This window comes from Malurus melanocephalus, unplaced genomic scaffold (genome assembly GCF_030028575.1).
Source record: "Malurus melanocephalus ecotype Western Australia unplaced genomic scaffold, MMel_1.1 scaffold_530, whole genome shotgun sequence".
Taxonomy (NCBI): domain Eukaryota; kingdom Metazoa; phylum Chordata; class Aves; order Passeriformes; family Maluridae; genus Malurus; species Malurus melanocephalus.
The window spans coordinates 446,648-470,482 of NW_026623762.1; the positions used below are offsets into that span (position 1 = coordinate 446,648).

A 23,835-nucleotide genomic window follows, 5' to 3' on the forward strand; every position below is an offset into this window, starting at 1 on the left:
GAGCAGGGGGCACAGGAACGCGTCCAGGTGGGTTTGGAATGTCTCCGGAGAGAATCCACGACCTCCCTGGGCAGCTGTTCCATCCTCGAAAAGTTCTACATGTGGGAYTTGTGTTTTGGTTTATGGACATYGCTCCTSATCCTGTTGCTGGGCACCACTGAAAAGCATCTGGCACCACCCTCCTGCACCCGCCTTTTTTATATTTATATGCATTAATAAGATCCCCTCTCAGTCTTCTCAAGACTAAACCCGCCCCACTCCCACAGTCTCAAGAGATGCTCCAGACCCCAAATCATCTTTGGGGGCTTTTTTATGGTTATTTAACACTATAGCTCTAGATTGTCCCACAAGGCCTTTCAGCAGGAACAGGTATTAAATGTACGCTATAAAGGGTTGGTTTTATATGTGTTTGGAAGAGCTGAATGTGCCTGGTGACTCAGGGCTGGGAACAGCAGATGGGTGTGAGGGCATGCAGGAATTACAGAGGTGCACATGAGAACAAACACTCTGATCTGAATGGACAAAGCATGTGATTGAAATGAGAAAATGTAAATYAGTGGCTGCAAGATTAGAACCCTAAGATGAACATCATCATGTTGAGGTAAAGGCTGTGAAAATATGAAATACTCTTCAGCAGCAGATCTAAATGTTATTTTTGGCCAGAACAAAGTGGGGGGCACTCCTGTTTGTGTGTTTCCAGTGARAAAGTGAAATTGGTAGCATATAGTAACACTGCAAACATCTGGGGATGACTTACTTTGGTAATGGGGCAAGTGATGCTTGTAAAAGTAAATATATTCACTTAATAATGRGCCTTTGTAAATAACATATGCCATAAAAATGACTCATTAAATATATTTGCTCTCTTAACTAGTTAACAAATTTCATGACAAAGGACAATGAGGAAAAGGCAATCAGCTGTACAGACATCTCGTGAACTGCTGTAACATGACTGATTCTGTAACGAAATTACATTTCAGTTTTTCCTGGCTTAATACAGTATGTCATATTAACTGTGATTACATTTTCTGCTTAGTAGTATTTTCTAGAGGCTCAAAGTAATGAAGCACATTTTGTATTACTGGTGTTATTCTCACATTCTAGGCTCTTCATAATTTACCCTGGTGAGGTGAGATTTCTATATTGACCTGTCCCACAATTGGTACAAACACCTAACAGTGCTGAACAGAAGTTTAAATGTACATTAAAAATGCTATTTAACTCTTCAGGAACTGAAATGTAGGTATTGTTGCTAAAATGCAGAAGTTGCTATTGGAACCCAGACATTCTCTCTGGCAGTACAGCAGCTCAGAAAAGGAGGTTTTAATTCCCCTCCAAACATCACTTAGCTGCAGAATATTTCAAACTTCATTATGATAGATCCACGACCCTTTCTCTGAACACAGTGAGTGCATCTGTGTCTGTAGAGGGACACATCAGGACATGTTTTCAAGACACAATTCTGCACACTTCCAGGTTGGGGTTTTTTTCAGTCAAGATCTATACAGCAGGAAACCAGAGTTACCACAAATATAATAAAATGTTTAGATCTCTTTGAATGTTTCCTTTATTTTCTCTTTATTTCTCCGACAACTGATTGAGTTTCCTCATTTCTCATGGGGCAGGCCTTGTCTTACTTTGATGTTTGTGTTTTTGTCTTCTTTGTGTTGCACACCAAACATATTGGACAGGTTTTGTTACCCCAAACCATGGCTTTCTGAGCACCCTGTTTCAAGCCATGCAGCTGGAGAATCCCCATTTTTGGCTACACAGGCTGTTCTGGGTACAGGGGCGAGATCTTGGCCAGAGTGACAAAAGCTCTGCATCTCCAACAGGAGCAGGATTTCATGCCAGAAACACTTTCTAAAATGGTGATGTAACTGTTTTTGGTTCTGCCTACCCTTAAATTAGCATTTGCCCTATTTTTAGCATTTATGCAGGATTTGTTGCTCTTCTGTAGCCAAATTTTTTTTATTCTGATGGAGTTTGAAGTGGTCTAAATAATGTTGTGCTGAATCTAAATGATAACTCGGTGAGATGCAGTTAACACAGCTTTGCAAAAGCTCATTAGCAAAACATGAGCCTGCCTACCAAAATGTTTACAGYTTGCCAGAACCCACTCCAGTATGTKTTTATCACTTCTAAACCCTCAMTTYCARAATACCTGTTAYMCTCAGAAATCTACAGAAATTATTGRAAGAAGCACTGTYTCAAAAATGCTTACATTTAATATCCCTATACCTGACATTGAAATTTGAAGAGTAATTTAGGCCACAAAAACCAGGCACTGCAGTTTTGAAGAGTACATTTCCCTGTCTTCTCCAGCCTTTGTGGAAGCAAGCACGGATATTTGTACAATATTTGTACAAGATGCTGGAACAGGTTCAGCTCTGTGGGTATTTCTGATCAGCTGTTTACAGGTGATCACAATCCACAGCCACCTGTTTCCTATCAGTCCTCTAACAGGATCTAACCTGGCCTCTCCCTGCCTGCAGCCCCACACAGCTGAATCCTTTTATCCTAAAGATGAGCTTGCTGCTTTGGGAGATGTTTTTCTTGGTGCAGAGTTCAGGTTAGTTCTTCTTCTCTTCCCTGTTGTGTCTTTGGATTTTGCCTGCTGCTATGGAGGCTGTGTTTTTTCAGCAGATCTCTCCCYCAGTCTCACACACATTTGGCTCTGCTTTATCATGTGGAATTCCTCGTGTTTGGAGTGGTCTTTGACCATCCCGCTGCCTTGTTCTTTGGACTAGCACATTCCTCTGGCTCTTGTGGTTGTTGGCCTCTTATCTCCAATTAGTTTTTCCTAACCATAGCCCTGCAGCGAGCATGAAGCACCTCATGGGAGGCACATGGCAGCACATGAGGAGGCAGCGGCTGCTCCCAGCCCTCTGTGTGCTCTTCACAGGAGGCCTTGAATCCGTGTTTCCCTGGCCGCGATCTGAGCGCGTCATCCCCGTGGCTGCCTAATGAAMACACAGCGCTATTTAGAGGTGTGGGAAGGCACCCAAACCTGGCTCGGTAGCCAATTGCCCTGTGCCCGGGGCCACCTGGCGCGGCTGGCCCGTCCCCGCACAGCCGGGCCCAGGGTGGCTCGGCGCTCCGGCCCCGCTCCGCAGCGCAGTTCCGGGAGCCGCGGGCAGGTGAGGAGGAGGAGGAGGAGGCGGAGGGGCCGCGATGAGGCTGCTGCTGCTGGCGTGTCTGCGGGCGCAGACCGGCAACGCCACCACGGCCGCCAGGATCCAGTAAGTGCCCGCCGCCATCGCGGACCGGGGTGTGCTGCGCTGCTCCCCGCGGGCACCGGCGAGAGGCAGCCCCGGCCCCGCGGCCAGGCTGTCCGTGCAGCCCCCACGGCGGGCAGGGGCCCTGCGGGGCCGGGAAAGCAGAGCCGGGCCCGCCCGCCATGCAGTGCCCGCGCCGGCGCACGGAGCCGGGGGTGTGCGGGGGGCGGCGGCCGAGCCACCCGAGGGGCCGGGGACACGGCGGGACCGCCCCCGCCGCACTGCCCGGGCACCGCGCCCGCTGCATCCGCCTGTGCGGGCAGGATAGCTGGGGGTTCATCGGAGCCTGGCTCCATCCCCCGTGTGCCCGGTGCGGGCAGGGAGAGCCGGGGCTTCCCCTGAGCCTGGCTCCATCCGCCCGGTGCGGGCAGGGAGAGCCGGGGGTTCATCGGAGCCTGGCTCCATCCGTTGTGTGCCCGGTGCGGGCAGAGAGAGCCGGGGGTGCCCGGAGCCTGGCTCCATCCCCCGTGTGCCTGGTGCGGGCAGAGGGAGCCGGGGGTTCCCGGAGAGGTGTCCCCGGTGCGGGGCAGGGACAGCCGGGGGTTCCTCGGAGCCTGGCCCGACCCGCCGTGTCCCCGGTGCGGGCAGGGGCAGGGACAGCCGAGGGTTCCCGGTGCGGAGCAGGGGCAGGGACAGCCGGGGGTTCCCGGAGCGGTGTCCCCGGTGCGGGGCAGGGAGAGCCAGGGGTTCCCCAGAGCCCGGCTCCGTCCCCCGTGTCCCCGTGTGCGGACAGGGACAGCCGGGGGTTCCCGGAGCCCATCCCCATCCCCTCGGTCCGCTCGGCTGGCGCAGGACGGGCTGCGCTCCCCGCGGGTCCCCTCGCAGCCCGGCACAGCCCCCGGTGCTCAGTGCTTTCCCGAGCTGGGAAATGGCCAGGCTGGCACAGAGTCACTGTGAAGGGCAGGAGGGAGCTCCCCGAGAGGGATCTGTGCCCGAGCATCCCGCAGCAGCTGTGCCAGAGCCGCTCCAGTGGCTGCCCTTGCTGCGGGGCTTCACCATGCTCCTCTCGTGGGGATGAGAAACACGGGTGTGCAGTGCCGGGGAACTGCACGGGCCAACAGAACCGCAGAAATACTCCGAATGTCCCCATTTAGCTTTTTCTATGACGTGGGAAAGGGATGTGGTTGACAGCATCGCTGAGGGCTTCGCTGTGCGTGTGAGCTTCAAAAAGAAAAAAATCACTATAAAGAGGAAACAATTTCCTAGTGTTTTGTTCTCTTGAGGTCTGAAATAACGATTTGGTTTCATCTTATCTAAAAGTAATCCACAGTTGAGCTGTTTTTCTCAGGATGAATCTCTTGGGATAGCCTTCTGTTACAAGTTTTCCCTGACCCTGATCCGTGTATTATCATGTGTGATGTTATGCATAGAAACRTCCTCTGACATTAAGTTTTCACTCTGGTTGTGTCATACCACATGCAGCCTTACATTTCTGCTGGGCTGCTGTATTTTCTAAGGTAGAACATATCTGCTGGTCCTRTCTGTGACCCAGGCACTGAAGATAGAAAGCAAGTGAAGCATAAAGACCAGGGAAAGCTGAAGTTTTTAGTATTTTAAAACAAAACCTGTATGTGTGACCAAAGGCTTGGGCGTGTCACTTTTAACAGTGATCTGCCACACCCCATGGCAAACTTTGTATTGTGTATGTAAATTCACATAAAATACATATTCCAGTTAATATTTGGCTTCACTTGTATCTGCATATGTGCTTAGGAATTTATTTGTTCACTTTTTTTTTTTTTAACATTAAGCCATGGCAACCTTTGGTTAAGTATAGATGAAACCATGACATTGTCTCCGGGTTGAACGCTTGCCAGCATAGATTAATTTTATGGTTTAATACCACAGKGTATACTCTGTTTATGATATTACAGCTCTTCCAATAACTGCTTCATCTTTTCATAAATATGATGCTCATTTCCTGAGTTTAAAGTAAGTGGTGACAAAGGTACCAGAATCTAATTTGGCTTAAAATCAACTTGCTRAAACAAGTGGCATAATGAATGTACTCTGAGCTTTATTCCTATTGGTGTGCAATCTTTAATCACCTTAAAAAAGATGAGCAATGAATAAAGAACACAACACTAAGCAAAAGTCTTTGCTKAGGCTGCCATTGTTCAGCCTCAGAAATGACATCAAAGAGGGTGTCAAGAAAGAAAAGAAATTAATCTCCCCTCCCCTTGAAATGTTTTGTTCATCTTTTATTAGTTGGTAGTTAGGAGGAATGGAAACGTAGAATTAATAGGTTAATTAGAAAGMGTTAGATTAAGTATTTTGCCAATATATAAACATTTTTTAGAGAGGGAGAAGTTGTTTTGGCTCTCATTAACTGGCCAGTTGAGATAGCCATTCTGTAAATCTCCAGGTAATCAGCTGTGAGAGAATTAAAACAACAAATTCAGCGACGCTTATCATCSCTCTTGACAATTGTTCTTTAGATTAGACATTTATTGGAGTCATTCTGAGCCCAAGCATTCCTTCTGTTTAGTCTTCCCCTGTCTGCCCTGTTACAGTCCCACAGGGGAGCCCTCCAGGGCAGGGATATATTCATTTTTATATATATATATATATATATTATTTTATATACATATATGTATTCATAGTTCATTTGTGATGATACAATTTGTTGTTTCAAGGAGAGGTTTGAGAGGGAAATAAAGTGAAGGACGTGCTGCTTTAACAAGTATGAAAAAATAAGATCATTTACAAAGAAAACAGAAGCTCAAGCAGGGTTTCAGCTCTTGCAATTCAATCAGCTTCAGGGGAATTGTGAGAATTCAGGTCTGGCCAAGTTTGTGAGAGGTATTAAATGGGTCTGCTCATTTAACAAGCTCTGAATTGTGCCATATACATTTACCAGTCGTTGGTGCACAGCTGCTTGGCAGAACAGACAGCTGAGGGGAAGAGATAATTAATATTTTTGGATGAAGCCTATTTTGTGCCATTCAAGAAGTGTCAGTGTATCCACCTACCAGGAACTTTTGGGAAATCAAACATTCTTTGTCTGCAAGTAATACCGTTAATTCAGTGTCAGTTGAAATTTAGAACATAAATGTTTTGGGGAGGAAAGATAAATGTTTTGGGGAGGAAGAGATCACAGAAAATAGAAGAAGTTTCACAACCATAATACTTTAGAAGTGAGCACACTTTGAACTCCTGCTCCTTCTCATCAGCCAGGCTGTGCTGGGAACTCTGAACGTCTTTCCTTATACGAAAACCTGTGAACTGCAGATTCCTGTTGAAGGAGGCAAGACTGCTAGCCAGGAAAAGTGAGAAGTGGTGATCAATAATGTAGGAAATAAAAAATTAAACATTGTAAAACATCGCTTGGTGTTTCACAGATGTGTTACAGGAAAATGGTTTTTTTTCTATAGAAATCTCAGAGTGAAAATGTGTCAGAAAAGGATTGTACCTTTTAGCAGCATTTCTGTACACAGGATAGGTCCAGGGAACACACTCAGAAGTTTCACTTAAAAGCTTTGTGAGTTCTAAAGAGTGTAAAAATATAATGAAAGAAAAATTAATTTCCTGAATACTAAAATCAGTGGGACTTTGTCCAATATTCAGATGTGTATAAATATCCCAGTGTAAGCAGTGACCACTATAATGTGCATAAAAAAATGCTCTTTGATGTTTATTGAATGCCTAAAGTTCTCCATGATGGTTTCGTGCCAGGAAAACACCCAAAATCTGGGATCTGACAGCTCAACTCCATTTTAGAAATATTATTCTCCCCAAGTCATTGCATTGGCTTCCATGAGAGTTTTGGTAGAAGGGAACAATATGGCAAGGCAGATTTTAGATCCATGGTTTGTCACGACATTTACTTGGAAATTTAACTCCTGTATTAAGAACTTGGATAGAGAGGAAGTGTAGCCTTGAGATGTGGCATTTTCAGGGTTGTCTTTGATTGTCAGACAGCAGGAGCTGTGCTAATTTTGACTTCTCATTCAGAAAGTATTTGTTTATGAAATGGCAAAATAATGTGAATAGACAGTTGCCAGGAGGAGAAAAATGGGTAATGTGTCTCCTCTGTCTTGGCTTCATTCAGGGACATCTGTGACTTCATAAACAGATCAATCTTCAAAAAAAAATCTCCTGCAATAACTTTGCAGCGCTCTCTAATCGTGTTCCTTGGTAACAGCATATGTGTGAAAATCATAGTCTGCTTTTTTTTTTGGCTATAAAGACGAAAAGTCATTTAGAAAATATGGAAATAACACTGTAAATTTCAGTATTTAAATACTACCCAATAACTCTGCTTCCACACACATGTATTTCCATATATGCATAATTTGAAGCCTGTGACTAATGATATTGAACTCAGTGGAATGTTTACTCTTTAGATCTGGGAATTTGAATTATTCTGGGAATATTTGGTAATTTTTCCTTCTAAAGATGCATGCAAATTTTTTTACATGCTTCTGAGTAGAATAAAAATCTGTAAGAAAAATTAATTTTGAAGTAAGAGAGGTRATCCACAATTTGTGAGGCTTGGAACACTTGAGGGAGTCCCTCTCTATTTACTGCAGGAGCAGCTGCCATTCCCCAGTGAGATTTGGAGCTCTGGAAACTGTGGAGGAAAAGTAGACATTCCCAGTATATTTTTTAAAAAAAAGACACCTTTGGATTGAAATTCCTAGCTGAATTTCTTGATCCCTGATATCCCGAGAGAGTTATTCTCAAATTAATTGTAATATGCAAACATCTTGCTCGTACATGATAGTGATTTATGGTAATTGGAATACTGATGGGAAAAAATCCTTTTAAACTCTTTAATGAGCACCTGTGAAATTCTGGAATTGCAGGCACGAGCATCCTGAATATTTGCCCGAGAGGTTTTCTTTCCACAGCTGTGAGATTGGGGCATGGCTCTTTAGGTAGAAATTGAGAATATTCCAGGAGGAACCAGTTTGTGGGGCAACTGATGTAAATAAGGAGCTTAAAAGGTGGTTGTTTTTCATTATTTATTAGTATTTATTAGAATTTATTGGTCTTGTTTCAAACAGTGGAGTTAAAGGAGTTGCTTTTTKGGATAAGGAAGAATTACAGCACCATATGCTGTGTCGATGGAGCTCTGTCTGATGTGGTGCTAATACATTCCTTCCAAGGCCTCCAGACATTTTACAACACTTTTAGCACCAATTTCTGCAGTAATGAGTAACTTCTGCAGGACAGAAAATGACTTTCCTTGGGAGGAAAGGATGAGGAAATGAGAGCTGACGTTATCCGGGAAGCCGATGAGTTAGCAGGATTTTAATGCCACAACTATTAATACACCACGAGGAATAAATCAAGTGGAACAATGTGGAATAAGCAGCAAACATTCTTGTGGTCTTTTTATGATATTAAAATGTAAACACCACACGTCAGCAGGGACAGTGTGCTGGTGTCTGTCAAAGCACAGATTTTCTCCTGTCTGTTTTTTTGGCTGATGTTCTTGGGAGCATTGATAAGTGATGTTTCAGTCAGAGGAATAAAGCTGTCTCTAATCAATCAGTTTCTTGACTTTGGCAGCTTTTTTTATCAGTATTTCACTCTGAGGAACCATTGTCTCTAAAGATGAATGGGAAAGCTGACACTGAGAGGGGTTTATTGTTGGATTTGGGTTTTTTTTTTTCCCTTTTTGGCAAGATTTTTAAAGCAGGGTGTGCAGGTATTTGTGTCATTACTTTTGTGTCATTTTTTGCTTATTCTTCAATTATCCTTCGCCTGGTTTATAAATGGTGAGCTAAGATGAGAAAATACTAAGCCCACAATCCAACAGAAAGGGAACACAATTCAACTGTGGATTTTTGATGTATTATTTCTGATATTCTGTATGTTTAGCTGGACATGTTTGTGCTTTCTCTACTTGGTGTCCTTTCTCCAGAGCAAGGGTGTGAGAATCTCTCAGAGCAAGGTCTGCCACACTCAGTTCAAAAGGAGCTGAAGCTCAGAAAGGGAGGATCCTGGCCATTCTTCATTTCTGCTGATTTTCAGAAGGGATCCTGGCCATTCTTCATTTCTGCTGATTTTTAGAAGTTATTTTGACAAGATGTTGTAGTGCTTGGAAATGTGTCTGTGGCTTCACACTGGTGAAGGAAACAAATACCTTCCAGGAAAAAAAACAGCCTTGTAAAAAGCTGATTGAGAAAAAATGACATAAAATTGAATGTCAGAGCAAAGTTTATAAAGGAAAAACATTGTGATTAAGTTTACTTAACATACAAGTGTGCCTGTAACATTAATAGTGACTTCTTTATTCTTTTGTTCCCACAATGAAGGAATCACCTACATGCTGCAGGTCACASCTGTGTCCTCAAAGATGCTTTCATGTATGAAAGTCCAGCTGAAATAGCAAATCTGACCTCCACAGACAAGTTTGATGCAGCCCTGGCCATTCATCTCTATAAAGGAGGMAGACTTCTGCAAGGTAATCCTCTTTCTACTTTGCTGTAAAAATTCCTCTTGAAAAAGTAGTGCATGGGAAGAGAAGGAATCCTAACTGCCAGAAATGGCTATAAATACACAAMCCCCCACACAACGTCGTTATTCTGTTTATCCACTTCAGCAAATGTTCAGAAATGCTAAAAATCTTTCTCCACGGGAGCTCTGCTACAGAGAGGAGAGCACTAAATAAATGTACTTTGAAASCACAGAGTGCTTTTTGTAATCAAGTACTTTAACTACATCAGGATAAGAGCATTTTATTAACAGGGGGATACTTTCAGTAAATGTGTGCTTTCAGAGGACAATGGCTTGGCTAAATAGAGCTGAGGTCACATGGAAGAAAGCAGGGAGGCTAATTTGATTTTTCTACTCAAAAATGAATCAGGGTTTTTTAACATGGAATAACATTCCTGTCATTCCTGTCAGCTAAACTACAGGAGAGTGGATGTTATCAGACAAATAATGAAATTTTCTGTTCTCTGTAGCCACGTAGAACAAAACTTTGAGCCTGCCTTTAATGACCCACTGGAAGCACTGGCTTTCAGAATTACTGTCACCTGCTGRAATTGCAAGTGCTCATCTTGTTTTTTGAGACCACCTTTGTATTTTATAAATCTATTCATTGGAAAAAAGGCTCTTAATTCCATCCTTCTGTCAGATCTCAGCTCTGTGGTGTTCATTTGGAGACTCCAGCAGTGCCCACCCAGTTTGTTCTGTGGTTTGCAGAAAGCCTGAGYTTATAGTGCCTGGCACTCCTGGGTGTGTTTGTCACTCCTGGATGATCACAGAAGGTTTTCTAGCAAACAYTCACAGACTCTGACTCCTCTTTTTGGGGCAGAATTAGGCAAAACTATGATTTTACCACAGGTTGACACCCCGTGCCTTGTTTATTCTGGTGACCTTTTCCAGCAGTGTGGCTCCATCTCTATTTCTTGTGGGAGTAAATGGACTTCAGAAGGCAATATTTAAATAAATTAATAATTTCAGTGCTCAGCCTTGCAGGACAGTTACCCCAGGCACAGTGAGGAGGGGCTGGACTGGATACCTGGGACAGCTTTTGCAATGCTAAAATTTATTAACATGGGAAAAACATTTAAACCTGTGTGCTGTGGGGTGGGCTGCCAGGTTCAGAATCCAATTGATTGTTTTTACTAAGAAATAGGARATAAAATCTCCTAGCCCCAGAACAGACTGACATGTACTCTGAAAGTGGGGGGTTCAATGCAAAAAAAAAATTAAAATTCAACTTTCTTCAGGTTTGTTTTTCAAAGATATTTCCTTATGGCTGTGATTCAGTATTATCATAATGTACTTTTTCACTCCTGGCCATTAYCTTGGCCAACTTCTCTTTGCAGGTAGCAGAATTCCTTTTGGAATCATCTTTGGTGGGACAGATGTGAATGAAGATATCAAATGTAAAGAGAAACGTCAGGTGATGGGAGCAGTGCTGGAGGAAGCCAGGTAAGAGCACGTGGGGAAGGGTTTTGTACATTTTTGTAATGGCAGATCTTTTAGGAAGCGTTCCATAAATCCCTGGAATCACTGGAGGATGTGATGCCAACAGACAAAGGCTGAAATCCCTGTGGTCTCTGTGTGAAATCCCTGGGATCTCTGTGTTATTTTATGGTTCAGTGGTGGAAGTGGAGCAGTTCATCAGAAATAAGAGCTGCTCTGCAGTTTGAGTGAGACAATAAAATAACTGGGGTTGTGCTGTTGTATCACAAACCCCAACCTGTTCTCAGAGCCCTCAAGGGTCCTTGATTGAAAGCAGATCACTCAAGGACAAGCAGATTTTGTTCTTTTCTCTTTCCCTGCTAAAGTGATCCTTTCTCTGGTGCATGAGCAAAGAAGCAGAGACTAAAAAAAGCCTTTAAGCAAATTCTGTCTCATTTTGTATGTGAAATGATGAGGGAGTATTTTCAGGGTGTTTTAAAGTCTGGAAAATTCTGGTGACACATCAGTGTAGTCATCAAATGTAGCTCAAGAGCTGCTCATAAACCAGAGGAAATTACTAAAAAATACTTCTGAGCATTTTTCATAGTTTSAACAGCACAGAAGTTTCCTTCTGGTTGATCCAAAGGTTTGTTGGCTTCAGCAGTGTTTGATTGTGGGGGAGGAACCCTTTTCCTCCTGGAAGCAGCAGTTTGGGCCAGGCTGGATTTGGGCTCAGGCAGAATGTGCAGAACCCTTCTCTCTGCTGGTTTTATCTTTGCTGATCCCACTGTGTGTTCCAGCCCCTTTTCAGCACCAGCACAGATGTGCTGCTCTGTCTGAAATCCCCCATAAATTGTGGGAAGTAAACAGATTTTAAAGACAGCACTTAATCACACTGATTGGAAAATCATTAGGGCGTGTTCTTAGGGCTCTGTGGGACTTGGAGTCGAAAGCAACTTAAGGTCCCACTCAAGAAAAAATTTATATACTTGTTTATTTTGGTTATCAAATAATCAGAAGTTATTCTTTGAGCAGGTCTGAAGGAAAGCAAAAAGGTATCTAATGTGTCAGATAAATTTCAGCACTGTGCAAAATGAAAAATAGATAAAAACAACCTCTGACTGTGTCCATTTGATRCAGTTCTCTGTTTAAAATATTGTCACAAATACAGCTAATGCAATAACTGTGCTTTACTGAGTGTTTTTAATGATGTTAAGTTGGAAACCTGAACTATACCTTAACAGCTTGAATGATCTATAATATTTCAAGATATATTACTGCATCCTTGTGCAGTTTACGATGTTTTCTCTGGTGCAGGAAAAATAACTCAGTTTCCTAGAAGTTACTCTGAATGCACCCCTTCTCCAGGAGCATCACTGGTGTTATTCATTGCATAGTTATTAAAAGAAACATTGATTCTTTTTTCTTTATTGATTGCAGGGTTCTAAACAGAGTGCATCATGAATTGTAGATTACTTGTCCAGTACAATATCCCAGCACATTCCATAAAACAAAGTATTGAACCCTGCCTAGCCTTATGAGTGTTTCATTTTTAATCAAATYCCTCTAAATGGTGGTTGTACTCCTCTAGGGTATTTTTTTTTTCTTATTGAACAGTATTTTGTAGAYTTAGAAACAACATCTTTTTATGCTTGTTAATGTGATGTATTGAAAGCATAATTGGTAAATCTGGGAAGGGAGCATGTGCAACTTGACAAAACAAGCATTTGCAAAGGCTTTAATAACCTTAAAGCTGTCAAGTTGTGTGTGTGTGAAATTCATTGTGGTACCATAAAGCAGACACTGCAAAACAAATGGAAGGGAATGAGGTTTGTTTCAACAAACCAAAGTAGGGGCTATAATTCAGCATTTATGGGAATTCTAATGAATCATTGGGATTTCATGTCCTGAGATGATAATGTAACATCTCCAGTGGAGCAGCACTGTTGTGGTTGTGATTGTGTGGTGCTTTAACTTTGAGGTGTCACGGGCTGAGGACAGAAACGTTTCATAAATGAAATAGAAACACTGAATCATCAGTGCAGGGTGTGATGACCTCTCTTTTATATTCAGTATCTCTACAAATAATGAWAAAACTTAAAAGTTGTAATGGAACAATAGAGTCCAGTATGTTAAGTTTTCTTTTCAACAGGGATTCTTTATTAACTCTGTGTAACAATATCTCCTATGGTTCTTAGTATTACACCAAGGTCCCAGTTAGAATAACTGGTTTATCAAATATGTTTGGGAATCACCTTCAGTGGTGAAGAGACAGCAGAAATGCAAATCGTTCCCATCAGTGCTGCCTCTGCCGTCAGTGCAGTGAGCCCTCTGCAGTGATTCCTCAGAGAACCTGAGCTGGATTTCACTGACAGCTTCCAGTGCTTAGCAAACCCTGGGGAAAGGTTTCAAATGCCTCTTCATTTGAGTTAAAATCAGTTAAATGAGTTGCAGACAGTGGGGTGGATGTTGTCCAGGCCCAGCATGAAATGAGGAGTGTTCAGCCCTCTCCTTACCTCTGTTCTGGTTGTGAGGAAGGTTCCTGCAGGAAATGCCAACTTTCTGCTGCCTCTGTGTGCATTCATCTGSATAAACTGGTGGCTGGTCCCATTATTTGGGGTTTCTCTTCCTTTGAGAAGTCCTCACTTCACCTTCCCAAGCTCTGAGTTGTAAAGCCTGCAGCTCTTCAGTATTTTCTGCTAAAACAAACAGAAAGCCTGCTTTCTGTCTTTCATCTGGGATCATTTCTATAAGCCTCTGATCTTAGTTCTTATAAAGATTTTTTTTCTGAAGTACTTTTTTTTTAATGTTGAAACACTTTAAGCAGATGATCCCAACTATTTTTGTCCGTTTGACCAGGTTTGCAGTGGCTTTCACAGTGAAAATGAAGGAGCTGGCAGCAGCAGAGTGGGTATGTGATGGTGATAATGCTTTAGAGTATTAGCAACTGTGCATCCTCCTGAAATGGTTTCTGAATAATGCTGGAGAATTGCAATAATCTTCATTGTTCTCTGTTTGTTTTTCCTTTCAGAGAAAGCATTTAGTGTTTATGTGCTTGGATAGGTCAGAGAGATCTGAGCTGTTCAGTGTTAGCAGAGTGTAGAASAGTTTGGGAAGAGTTTCCCTGGAAYATTTACAGCCAATCATTGCTGTTGGTACAGGCTCTCTCCTGATGCCAAACTGGGTGGTTTTTTCTCATTTACTAAACTTTATGCTGACAAAAGTCCTCYAGACAGCATGAGTTGAAATAAAGAAATTTGAAGTATCATTTGAAAATACTTGTTTTGCCAGCACTGGAGWCAGAATGAACTTCTTGAGGTGAAGTGCAGAGATAAATTGGATTTGCTGTGCTGAGCCACGAGCACCAAATGCAGCGAGGGGCGAGCAGGAACCATTTGTCTGGGATAAAAATGAACCTTTTGTCTGGGRTAAAAATAGCAAGACAGCAGCTCCCTCTTGCAGTGAGGTGTTGGCTCCTCTCATCTCACCTTAGGAAACATCAGCTGGAGCTGAACAATAAATTCAGGAAGTTCAGACCAAGTGCTTGGTATCTCTTCAGTTCTAATTTGCATCAGAATAGAATCATGAATGCACTCTTGCCTAAAAAATAATCACTGAGAGTGGAGCTTGCACAACGCAGCAGTAGAACATACAATCCTTATTTCAGTATTAATTGATTTTTAAAATCTATTTGCATTAAAAGGATACATGAGCAGACATAGGATTTGGCCTTTTATTTTACAAATGTARCTTGATTTTAATAGTTACTACAATGAACTTCACGATGGGTGARTGTGAAAGGGCACAGCTTCTGTCAGAGATCTTCAACAAGAAAAGGACAAAAGGAACAGAATGGAAGGAGAAGAAACAAAACTGAACTTTGAAATCATTGCAAAACCAGCACCTGAAATGCTTTTAAGTACCAGACTTTGATTTTTACCTGAACACTTTTGTCCTCTGATGTTTTGGAGGTGTGGCAGACAGGGAACTGCGAGCAAATCTGTCCAGTCCTAAACTGAATCCCACCCTAAAGCTGGGTGTTTAATGCTCAGATTTGAGTTCCTGTTCTGCTGCAGTTCCTGGAAAGGGGGAGAGCAAATGCTCCAGGTTTGCTTTCAGGCAGTGAATACCATGAACAATTCTGTCCTGGGATATTTGTGATTTTTGCCTGTGAGCTCACACTGCTGTGACCTGCCTTGTTCCTCTGATGGGGGCTTTGTTAATTAATACAGCCAATTAAGAATTGAAATTACAGATATGTGAGCAATTGCACTGTACTCTAAGGCTGTTATCTTCCTACAAATCCTTTTCTATTACATTGGATAAATTACCCTTAATTATGAAGTATGTCATCCAGCACTTGTAATAATCTGTATTCCAGGTAAATTTAAAATRTTCTAAAAGATCTTGTGCTTGTGGTCAGTGTTTTATCTCAGCAGCATAAAACCAGTGCAGAGGAATTACCTGAGCCAGTTTTATTAGCATTCAATTTCATTTTCCATTCTCCTCCAGCCCGTTTAAAATAAAGAACATCAGAGTAAATGCTCTATAAAGTGTGGCCACATCTCCCTGCCCTGCTCCAGTTATCCCTGTGATTTTCCTCACAGGAAATGTGGGATTTACTCACCCTGAGCCATGGCAGGGCATGGAGCAGGATCCTTCACTCAAAATTCCAAATTTTGAATTTTGGGTGTTTTTGGGGAGCTGAAAGCTGTGCCAGCCAGCAGAGCAGGGACAGGGCTGGGCTCGGTGCCCCTCTGCTTTTCCCACTTTCTGTTTTTCTGGGATTTTCTGGTTTTTGTTTCAGTCCCAGCTCTCCACTCACACTGCAAAGTTCCATTCTGGAGGTGGCTCCAGCTTGCAGTGCTGTCCCATTGTCTGTAAAGCTTTTTTGTGATTAGAAGATGCAATAGAATTCAAAATGGTACTTGTTTATAGATAAGAGAAGGTCCAGTGTTAGGCAATAAAATAATGTAATGATGCATTAAACTATTTTTATTATTTTTAAATCCTTTGAACACAAAAGCTCATCRAGGTTCTGAAAGATAAAATCCACAGAATCTCCTCAACAGAGTTGTTTTCCCCCATTCCRTYCCATTCCATTCCCACRTGGATTTGCTGCTTTTCCCCRTTGTTTCTGTGACTTTGTTCCCTCTGATTCTCAGAATCCACCTCMTTCCCATCTGTGAGCTGCTTGGAGATGACTTTTTAAACTTTTTTCTTTCAATTTCTTTTCCCAGTTCATTTTTAGTAACTGCAGTGCCTGGACTGAGGGGCAGCCACATAGGAGCAACAGGGAAAACCAAAATGTCTGTAATTTAAAAAAAAAAAAATCACTTCTCTGGCTTCCTATTTCCTGAGCTGATTGKTTCAGGAATTGTTTGCTTAGGAGCTTGTTTCTCAAATAATTCTCTTTTCATTAAAGAAAAATATATTCCACAAATTCACAGTTGGAGTTACAGAAAGCTATTGAAATAGGAAATTGCTTCTTTAATCACCTAAATTAAATAACTAGCAGAGTAGCACTTCAGGAGTGATTTTGGAAGTGTAGTAATTACTTCTTTTACTGCAGCTATTTTAAAATAATTTACTTTGCAATTTTTATTTGTAAATGTTCTGCAATGACTACCAGTTGCCATTTTTCTTGTTTAGGCAACTCTGTATATTTGACAGCAGTTACTGAAACTGATATGTTTATAAATTTAATTATGGATAAATACACTGGTTTTTCAAACTGGTCTTTTAAGGCCAACAGTTTTTTGGGAACTAGAGCTGATTTTCAATTAAATAGTTGCAAACTGCTTCTATTCCAGGAAAATAGGATACAGAGACAAACTAAAAAATACATTTGTACCGACTTGGTAATTGTGTTAATTACAAAATGGGTTCATTGATACTGTAAATGGTCACAGTAAATGTAAATGACATTGCTGACCATTGGCTTTTGGTGTTACTTCATGTATCTCTCTGATAGTTTGATTTTTAATGGTGAAAAGAAAACCACACTGATGTGTGTTTTGTTACTTTAATTTTATTTTTTTTTTTTAATATAGAACAGGTATTTTGTGTTAAACTATGAAAGTTATTTTTCTTCTCCTTCTCTTTAAAGCCAGATTCCAGGAAGAAAATATATGTCCAGAGTCAAGGTGAGAGCTTTGAAATAGTGATGAGGAAATTCAATTTCTGTGATTCATGTGCTGGTGCTGGGTGTTTGTGTCTCTGCCTTCTCTGCCCCGACACATTTTGCTGCAGTGGGATGGGGTTTGAGCTCCTGCTCCCCTGCAGTTGGGATTTTTGCCACTGGCATTAATTGAGGCACTATTTCAGTCTCTCAGCCAACATTTTTCACTCATTTGGGGCTTTTTCAGAAGTTTTCCCGGGTTCCTTCCAGCAGGAATCTGAAGGGTTGGGTGACACAGAAGGCAACACCGAGATTTCCCCAAAGCCTACAGAATGTGGATGCTGAATAAGGATTTTCTGAAACCCCAAATTCCTTTAAATCCCCTAAACTCAATTCCCAACCCAAGCAAACTCCTCACCCTGGCTCCATCACTCAGGGAACACTCAGCTCAGTGCTTTGGGTGTGATTACTAAAGATCTTAATTTGATTGATTGAAAAATAACTGTGGATTCCACAGCTCATTCCATTTTGTGCGTTTCACTTTCAAAGAAAGAACATTCTTTTCAGAACTGCCCTGTTGAAATAACTCATTCTGAAGTCTGCTTAGCTCATATTTAGTCTACATTTAAGCCTCTTGTGAGTAATACTTAACTAAGAGATTAAATAAATTAATAAAACAGTTTCATTATTAAAATAATTAATCTTTAACATAAGGCAAAACAAATACATTCATATTCAGGATCTACATTAATATTTAATTTGTGTATAAATTTAATTCCGTTTATGTTCAGGGCTCTGGGTGTGTTTTGGAATGATGTGCTCCCTCAGATAACATTCTCATGGATATTTTTTATTCTCATGGATATTTTTAAAAGGCCAAATTCAGCATGGTTTTGCTGCTGCACAGGCTCAAACTCTGTGTGATTTTACAGAATTTCTGTGGGAGGGATGCCCAGGCAGCCTGGGGTGTGGAAAGCTGGAGATGGGAGCACTGTGCATGGAATTGGGTGTGTTTGGCTGAATTATGGCTCTTTCACTACAAAAACCCCTCAAGGACCACAGCTCAGCCCTCCAGAGAAAATTAAACACGGGATTCTCTTTTTTTTTCCCTTACAGGAATTAAAACTACACCCAGTGAAACCTTTGACTGGTACACATTTCTACAGAATGCAGGTAAAACTCTATTTCTTTTTTTCCTGTGTTTACTGYATTTATTCCTAAGAGGTGTGAAGGRTGAAAGAAACTGAGAGTTTAACAAAATGTATGAAAAATGGCAGAAATCAATGGGGTTACTGTGGCTGGTGGAGTGCCAGGTTTGAGGTGTGCCCAGGGTAGCAGGAGTGATTCCAGTGGGTGTTCAGTGGTTTGACCAATTCCTGAGCCTGCTGTGCTTTTTGGGGTGCAGAGCTACTGAAAAACACAAAACCTGGGATGTTTTATTTTGCTCTGAGCCCATCTCTGCYCTCCCACATCCATGGCAGGTGACCTCATTCCAAGTCACCYGATCTTGGCAATGCTCAAATCGCTYCATCTTCCCCCAAAAGAATGATTKATAGGCCTTTTACCCCAGCAAAAATGTTCCAATATAATATTCATCAGTGTGATCTGTGCTGGTACAGCTGTTCCCCGTGTTACAAATGAATCCTCACCAGTCAATGGCATTATCACATCAGGAAATGTGTGCCATTAGTCAAAGCCAGTGTCAATTTTAAATTGAGCACCGTGAGGTTATTTTGTTCTCACTAAATCACTGCACACAAGCACGGTGCCACTAAGATTAATAATTTTCTGAAGTGAAATGATTTGTCACTTGCTAGCACAGCCTTAGTGTTGATTTGATCTCTTGTCTGACCATTTCATGATTAAATGAGCAGTCAACAGCTTGAGGAGGGGGAAGCTCCCCCTAAAGTGAATTTCTAATATATTAGAGACAGTTTTTTGCCTAATGTGTGCTAATGCAGAAGTGCAAAATAATTCATAATGTCTGTTAAAAGCAAACTCAAATGCGACTCTAACATCTGTGCCTTATTAAATAATAACTTGGAAAGTGGCATCAGATTATTCAGGATTGTTTTTCTGGCTGTTTCATCTCGTTTCTCTGCTCAGCCCTGTGCCTGTGTCCATCTCTGGTGGCAGCCACCATTTCCACTTTTGTCAGTGTTACACATGGAGGCAGTTTTGCTGTCCCTTTGTGCTTTCCAGGGACTAATTAGGAGCTCCCACTGAATTGGCTTTGCAGGCATTTGCAGTTTCAAAGTGTTGGAAACTCTGCTGAACTCGGAGCACTGAGCAGAGAACCATCCAAAGCAGCAGTTTAGCTCAGAACGATGTGTTTTGGCTGCTGTGGGATTGCACAGTGAAGTTACCTGGGGAGATTCTGAGTTTTTGTGCAGATAAAGYTGTCCAGTCTCCTTCAGCTCATGCCAATTTTGGGGTTTTTTTCAATACTTTTTTTTTCATGATGCTCTGATCAAACCAGGCTGAGATTTCCTCGCAGTCACACARGGGAGAGTTTTGTCAGGTTCTGTTTGTGTCTGTAAAAGGTTTGAGTGTTCCAGGCTGCAAATTTAGGCTGTTCACTTTTCTAACTTTGAAACCCTTTTTAACCCTTTAAACCTTGTGACTTTTCTAACCCTTTAAATGTTGTGATGCTGAGGAACAAATGGCATTTGTAGTGAGCCACCTCCTTGTATTCTGGTGCTCAAAGAGCAGCAGATTTCTCATATCTGAAGGTGTTTAATGATTTTTTTTTTGGAGGGAGGTAATATTTCTCCAGATAAGTCTTGCCTGTACCTTCAGAAGAACCCCTGAACTTTGGTGAAATTCAGATTTCCCAGGGCAGAATGCAAACAAACAGCACACTGAATTCATTCGAGGCATCACTGTTCAACACCCTTGATGTTCAGGACAAATTACTCTTTAAAACAAAACAATCTTTAAAATGAAACAGGCTCTTCACAACACTTCCAGACTTTTTTTCCATAGAACAGATTTCTTATGAATATTCTTTGTACTGATTTTTTTTTTTTCAGTCATAGGAAACATTGCTCATGGTAGATGTGGCACCAATATATAAACAGCTTCTTGAAATTGGTGTAATGGCTTCAAAATGAATTTAATGGTGGTTTTAAGTGAGTGGCAGAGTGCACCAAATGAATTTTATGGTCGGAGATTTCCAGCCCCCAAATTTGAGTGGTGCTAAACCAAACCTTGAGGAGCCCCAGCTTTTTGTGCATTCCATTTGATGTAAATAGAAATTGCCTGCTGCAGGTGGGAGCAGTGCTCTGAAAGGTTTCTGTTGTGTTCTTATGGCTGCAGTACAATCTCGGTACAAAAATGATGGAATTGGTGTTTTTTTCACAGTCTGAGCAGCAGATTGAGAGTTGCAGAGGTGATGGTGCAGTGTTATTGCTATCTCCCAGCTGCAGCATTTTCACAGGCTGGCTAGTCAACATTTACTGCCTAAATCTACCAAAAAAAAAAAAAAAGGGCTTTTAAAGTTAATTTGCATTCTGGGTACCAGTCAGCTTCACAGTTTGTCCTCTGTGGATGAGAGACTGAGCAGCAGCAGTTAAACAGAGGGCTGAGGCAGGTTTGAGCACAGAATTCAGGGGAAGGACAACATTTGCACCTGTTTGGGACTGGGGCTGTTTCAGGGAGATTTGCTGTGTGTGGGTGTGCAGATCAGAGCAGATGATCTCAGTGTGTCCCTGTGCCTTCCTGGCAGGGATCTGCATCAAGGAGCAGAATTGGAACCCTGAGAGAGGCAGAGAGTTCAGCCTTGTGCTGGGAATGCACTGCCACATCAGTCAGTGACAAAGCTGAGCCTGGCCTGGTCCAAGAGCTCAGCTCAAAGCTGGGCAGAGCTCCCTGAGATCACAGACAGGCTCAGAGCCATCATTCCAGGATGAAAAACTCCTTTTGATATCAGTGCAGTGGGGCTGAGGCTCGTGGGATCCCCAGCAAACATTTAGGATGAAAATCCCCTTTTGATATCAGTGCAGTGGGGCTGAGGTTCCTGGAGTGCAGACCCCAACAAACATTTAGGATGAAAATCTCTGTTTGGTATCAGTGCAGTGGGGCTGAGGCTCGTGGGATCCCCAGCAAACATTTAGGATGAAAATCCCCTTTTGATATCAGGGCAGTGGGGCTGAGGATTGTGGGATCCCCAGCAAACATTTAGGATGAAAATCCCCTTTTGATATCAGGGCAGTGGGGCTGAGGCTCGTGGGGTGCAGACCCCAATAAACATCAGGGACCAGACCCCAACAAACATCAGGGATCATCTGATGAGAAAATGCAGATAACAAAGAAGTCTGCACCAATAAACTCACAAATCTTCATTTACCCAACATTTCAGATTGCTTTCAGGATCATGTGCTTGTTGCAGGGGCAAATAGAATATGCAATATGCTTTTGTGGTAGGATTGTTCTCCTCCTGTGTAATTTCTGCTTCACAACACAGCTATTTTCAGAGCTTGAGACGTTTACATAACCTGGCCTGACATAGGCAGGGCTTTACAGAGGTTTTATGTTTTCCTAAAGCTGTGCTGGGAAGAAAGACCCACTAAGAAAATTGTGCAGGTTTGTGCACTCATACAGCTGGCCATGGTAAAATTATATTATAGCAGCAATAAATTGTGTTCCCAAACTGATCTGAAACCACAGAGCTTTGCTGTTGTCTGATCTGTTAGAAATAATGAGGAACAGGGGAAGAAAGGATTGATTGAGAGTTTTGCAGCCTGATTTTTCTGGATTAGCAGCCTGTCCCTGGAAGTTTCCAGGTTCATTGAACTTCTCTTGTCTTCACAGACACATCAGCAATTATTCACTGTTGGGTGTGAACAGCAGAAAAAAAACACTTTGGATAAAGTTATTGCCTGCATTCCCCCTAATCTGTAAAAAACAAACTGCTTTGGGAAGTGAAAAGGCACAGGGATAAGTGTTAGGGATCTGTAAATTCTGAAATAAGGGCTGGTTGGGCTCAGAACTGTCACACCAGTGCCACCAGTGCCACCAGTCACAGTCACAGTCTGGGAAGGTGCTGATGCTGCCCTGGGGCTCCCCTGCAGCTGCAAATTTGGGTTCCTGGGGTTGTACAGATGGCTCAGGAAACAGCACAAACCCAAACTGGATCTGCCAGGAGCCTGCAAGAGCTGATGGATGATGTTCCTCCAGTGTGCAGAGAGATAAACTTAACAAAAACTGCGAATTGAAAGATTTAGAGTATCAAAGGTTCCTGCCAGGCTTGGACAAATTTCTCTCTTTCACACTCAAGGAAATAAAATCACCATCCTAGGGACTGAAATCTCAGCAATAAACCTGTGGGTCTCCTGCTCTAGCAGAGCAGTCAATACTTCCATGTGCTCAGGAGATGGAAAAATGAAATATTTTCAAGAGGAGTAAAAGACCTGCTGTGATTCAAAGCGTCCAGAAAAGAAAATAAGGTTATTTCCCCTCACCATCTCATCAGGGCTTGGATTTTGTTCCAGAACAAAGCCAAAAATGGGTGAATAAGCCCCAATAATGTGGATTTGGTGTTGTTCTCTGAAGGTCTGTGGAACACAACAGTGAACCTGAAATCAGGGGTTGGAAAATTAATTTTTAAATCTCCTTCTTTACCTCTCAGCAAACTAATGCTTGGTATTACTCACTCGAGGCCTGCAGCTCTCAGTGAGATTAAAGATTTGCAGGAATACATTTATTTTTATTGTGCAGCTGTGACTGCTGGTTTTTTTTGGTTTTTTTTCCTGCTAGTACCTGGAGGGATGGAGTTAAACAAATCTACACTTCCAAAATCTCTTTAGATAACACTTGTACCTATTCCTGCCTTTCTTAGGAAAACAATTTCTTTGCTGATGCTTCAGCAATTATTTGGGTTTTTGTTCTGTGATAATTTTTCACAATCCACCCTTCAATGCTTTTCCCACTGTAGTTGCTCATTCATGGAACAGTTTGGAGTGTTCACCTTTTTTATCTGCATTAATGAATTAATTTTATTTCTCTAATTAATTTTATTTATTTAATTTCTCAGACATTCCCACAGACACAGACAATTTGCATCTGTTTCTTCTGGTGTGTGGACTTCGAAGAGTCAAGGACCCTCTGTATTTAGTGGAAGTTTTCTCAGGTAAGTCGTGGCTATTTGAATATTCTTGTTCTGTCACTCAGTGCCTTCCTTTAATGTTTATGAGTTTGGCATGAGCTGTTTTATTCATTGCAGAGAACGTCATGGTGTATTTACATTTGAAAAAGGGAATTGTTATGTAACCATTGAAGTGCTCACCACATTCTGTCTTTGCCACATCTTCCCCATCCTGCTGGGAATAACAGAGCCTTCAAATCAAAGCAATATCTGATGCTTTTCCTTGCTGAGAAAACTGTTTTGCTGTTACATGCAATATTGATGGAAGACAAAAGAAAAGATCACCTCCTTCAAAATAACTTTTTTTCTGTGGCTGTTACATTGATTTGCATGTGTGCTAATTAACACCATTGAAATTGGAAGTGAATTTTACCCCCCATTGTTCAGGCTCAGTGCTCAAACCAGGCTGAGATTTCCTCACAGTC

General features: G+C 42.0%; 1 protein-coding gene across 1 annotated transcript; it reads left to right on the forward strand.

Annotated features, from left to right (window-relative positions):
- Nucleotides 1–2,824: 2,824 nt before the first annotated feature.
- On the forward strand, nt 2,825–23,395 carry LOC130582858 (glycosyltransferase 1 domain-containing protein 1-like; the record flags this gene model as incomplete). The annotated part of the gene is made up of 7 exons (XM_057381798.1): nt 2,825–3,242; nt 9,545–9,693; nt 11,066–11,171; nt 14,004–14,055; nt 17,254–17,290; nt 18,382–18,438; nt 23,300–23,395. Coding segments are annotated over exons 1-7 (565 nt in total), but the record flags the coding sequence as incomplete, so codon positions are not given.
- Nucleotides 23,396–23,835: the final 440 nt, after the last annotated feature.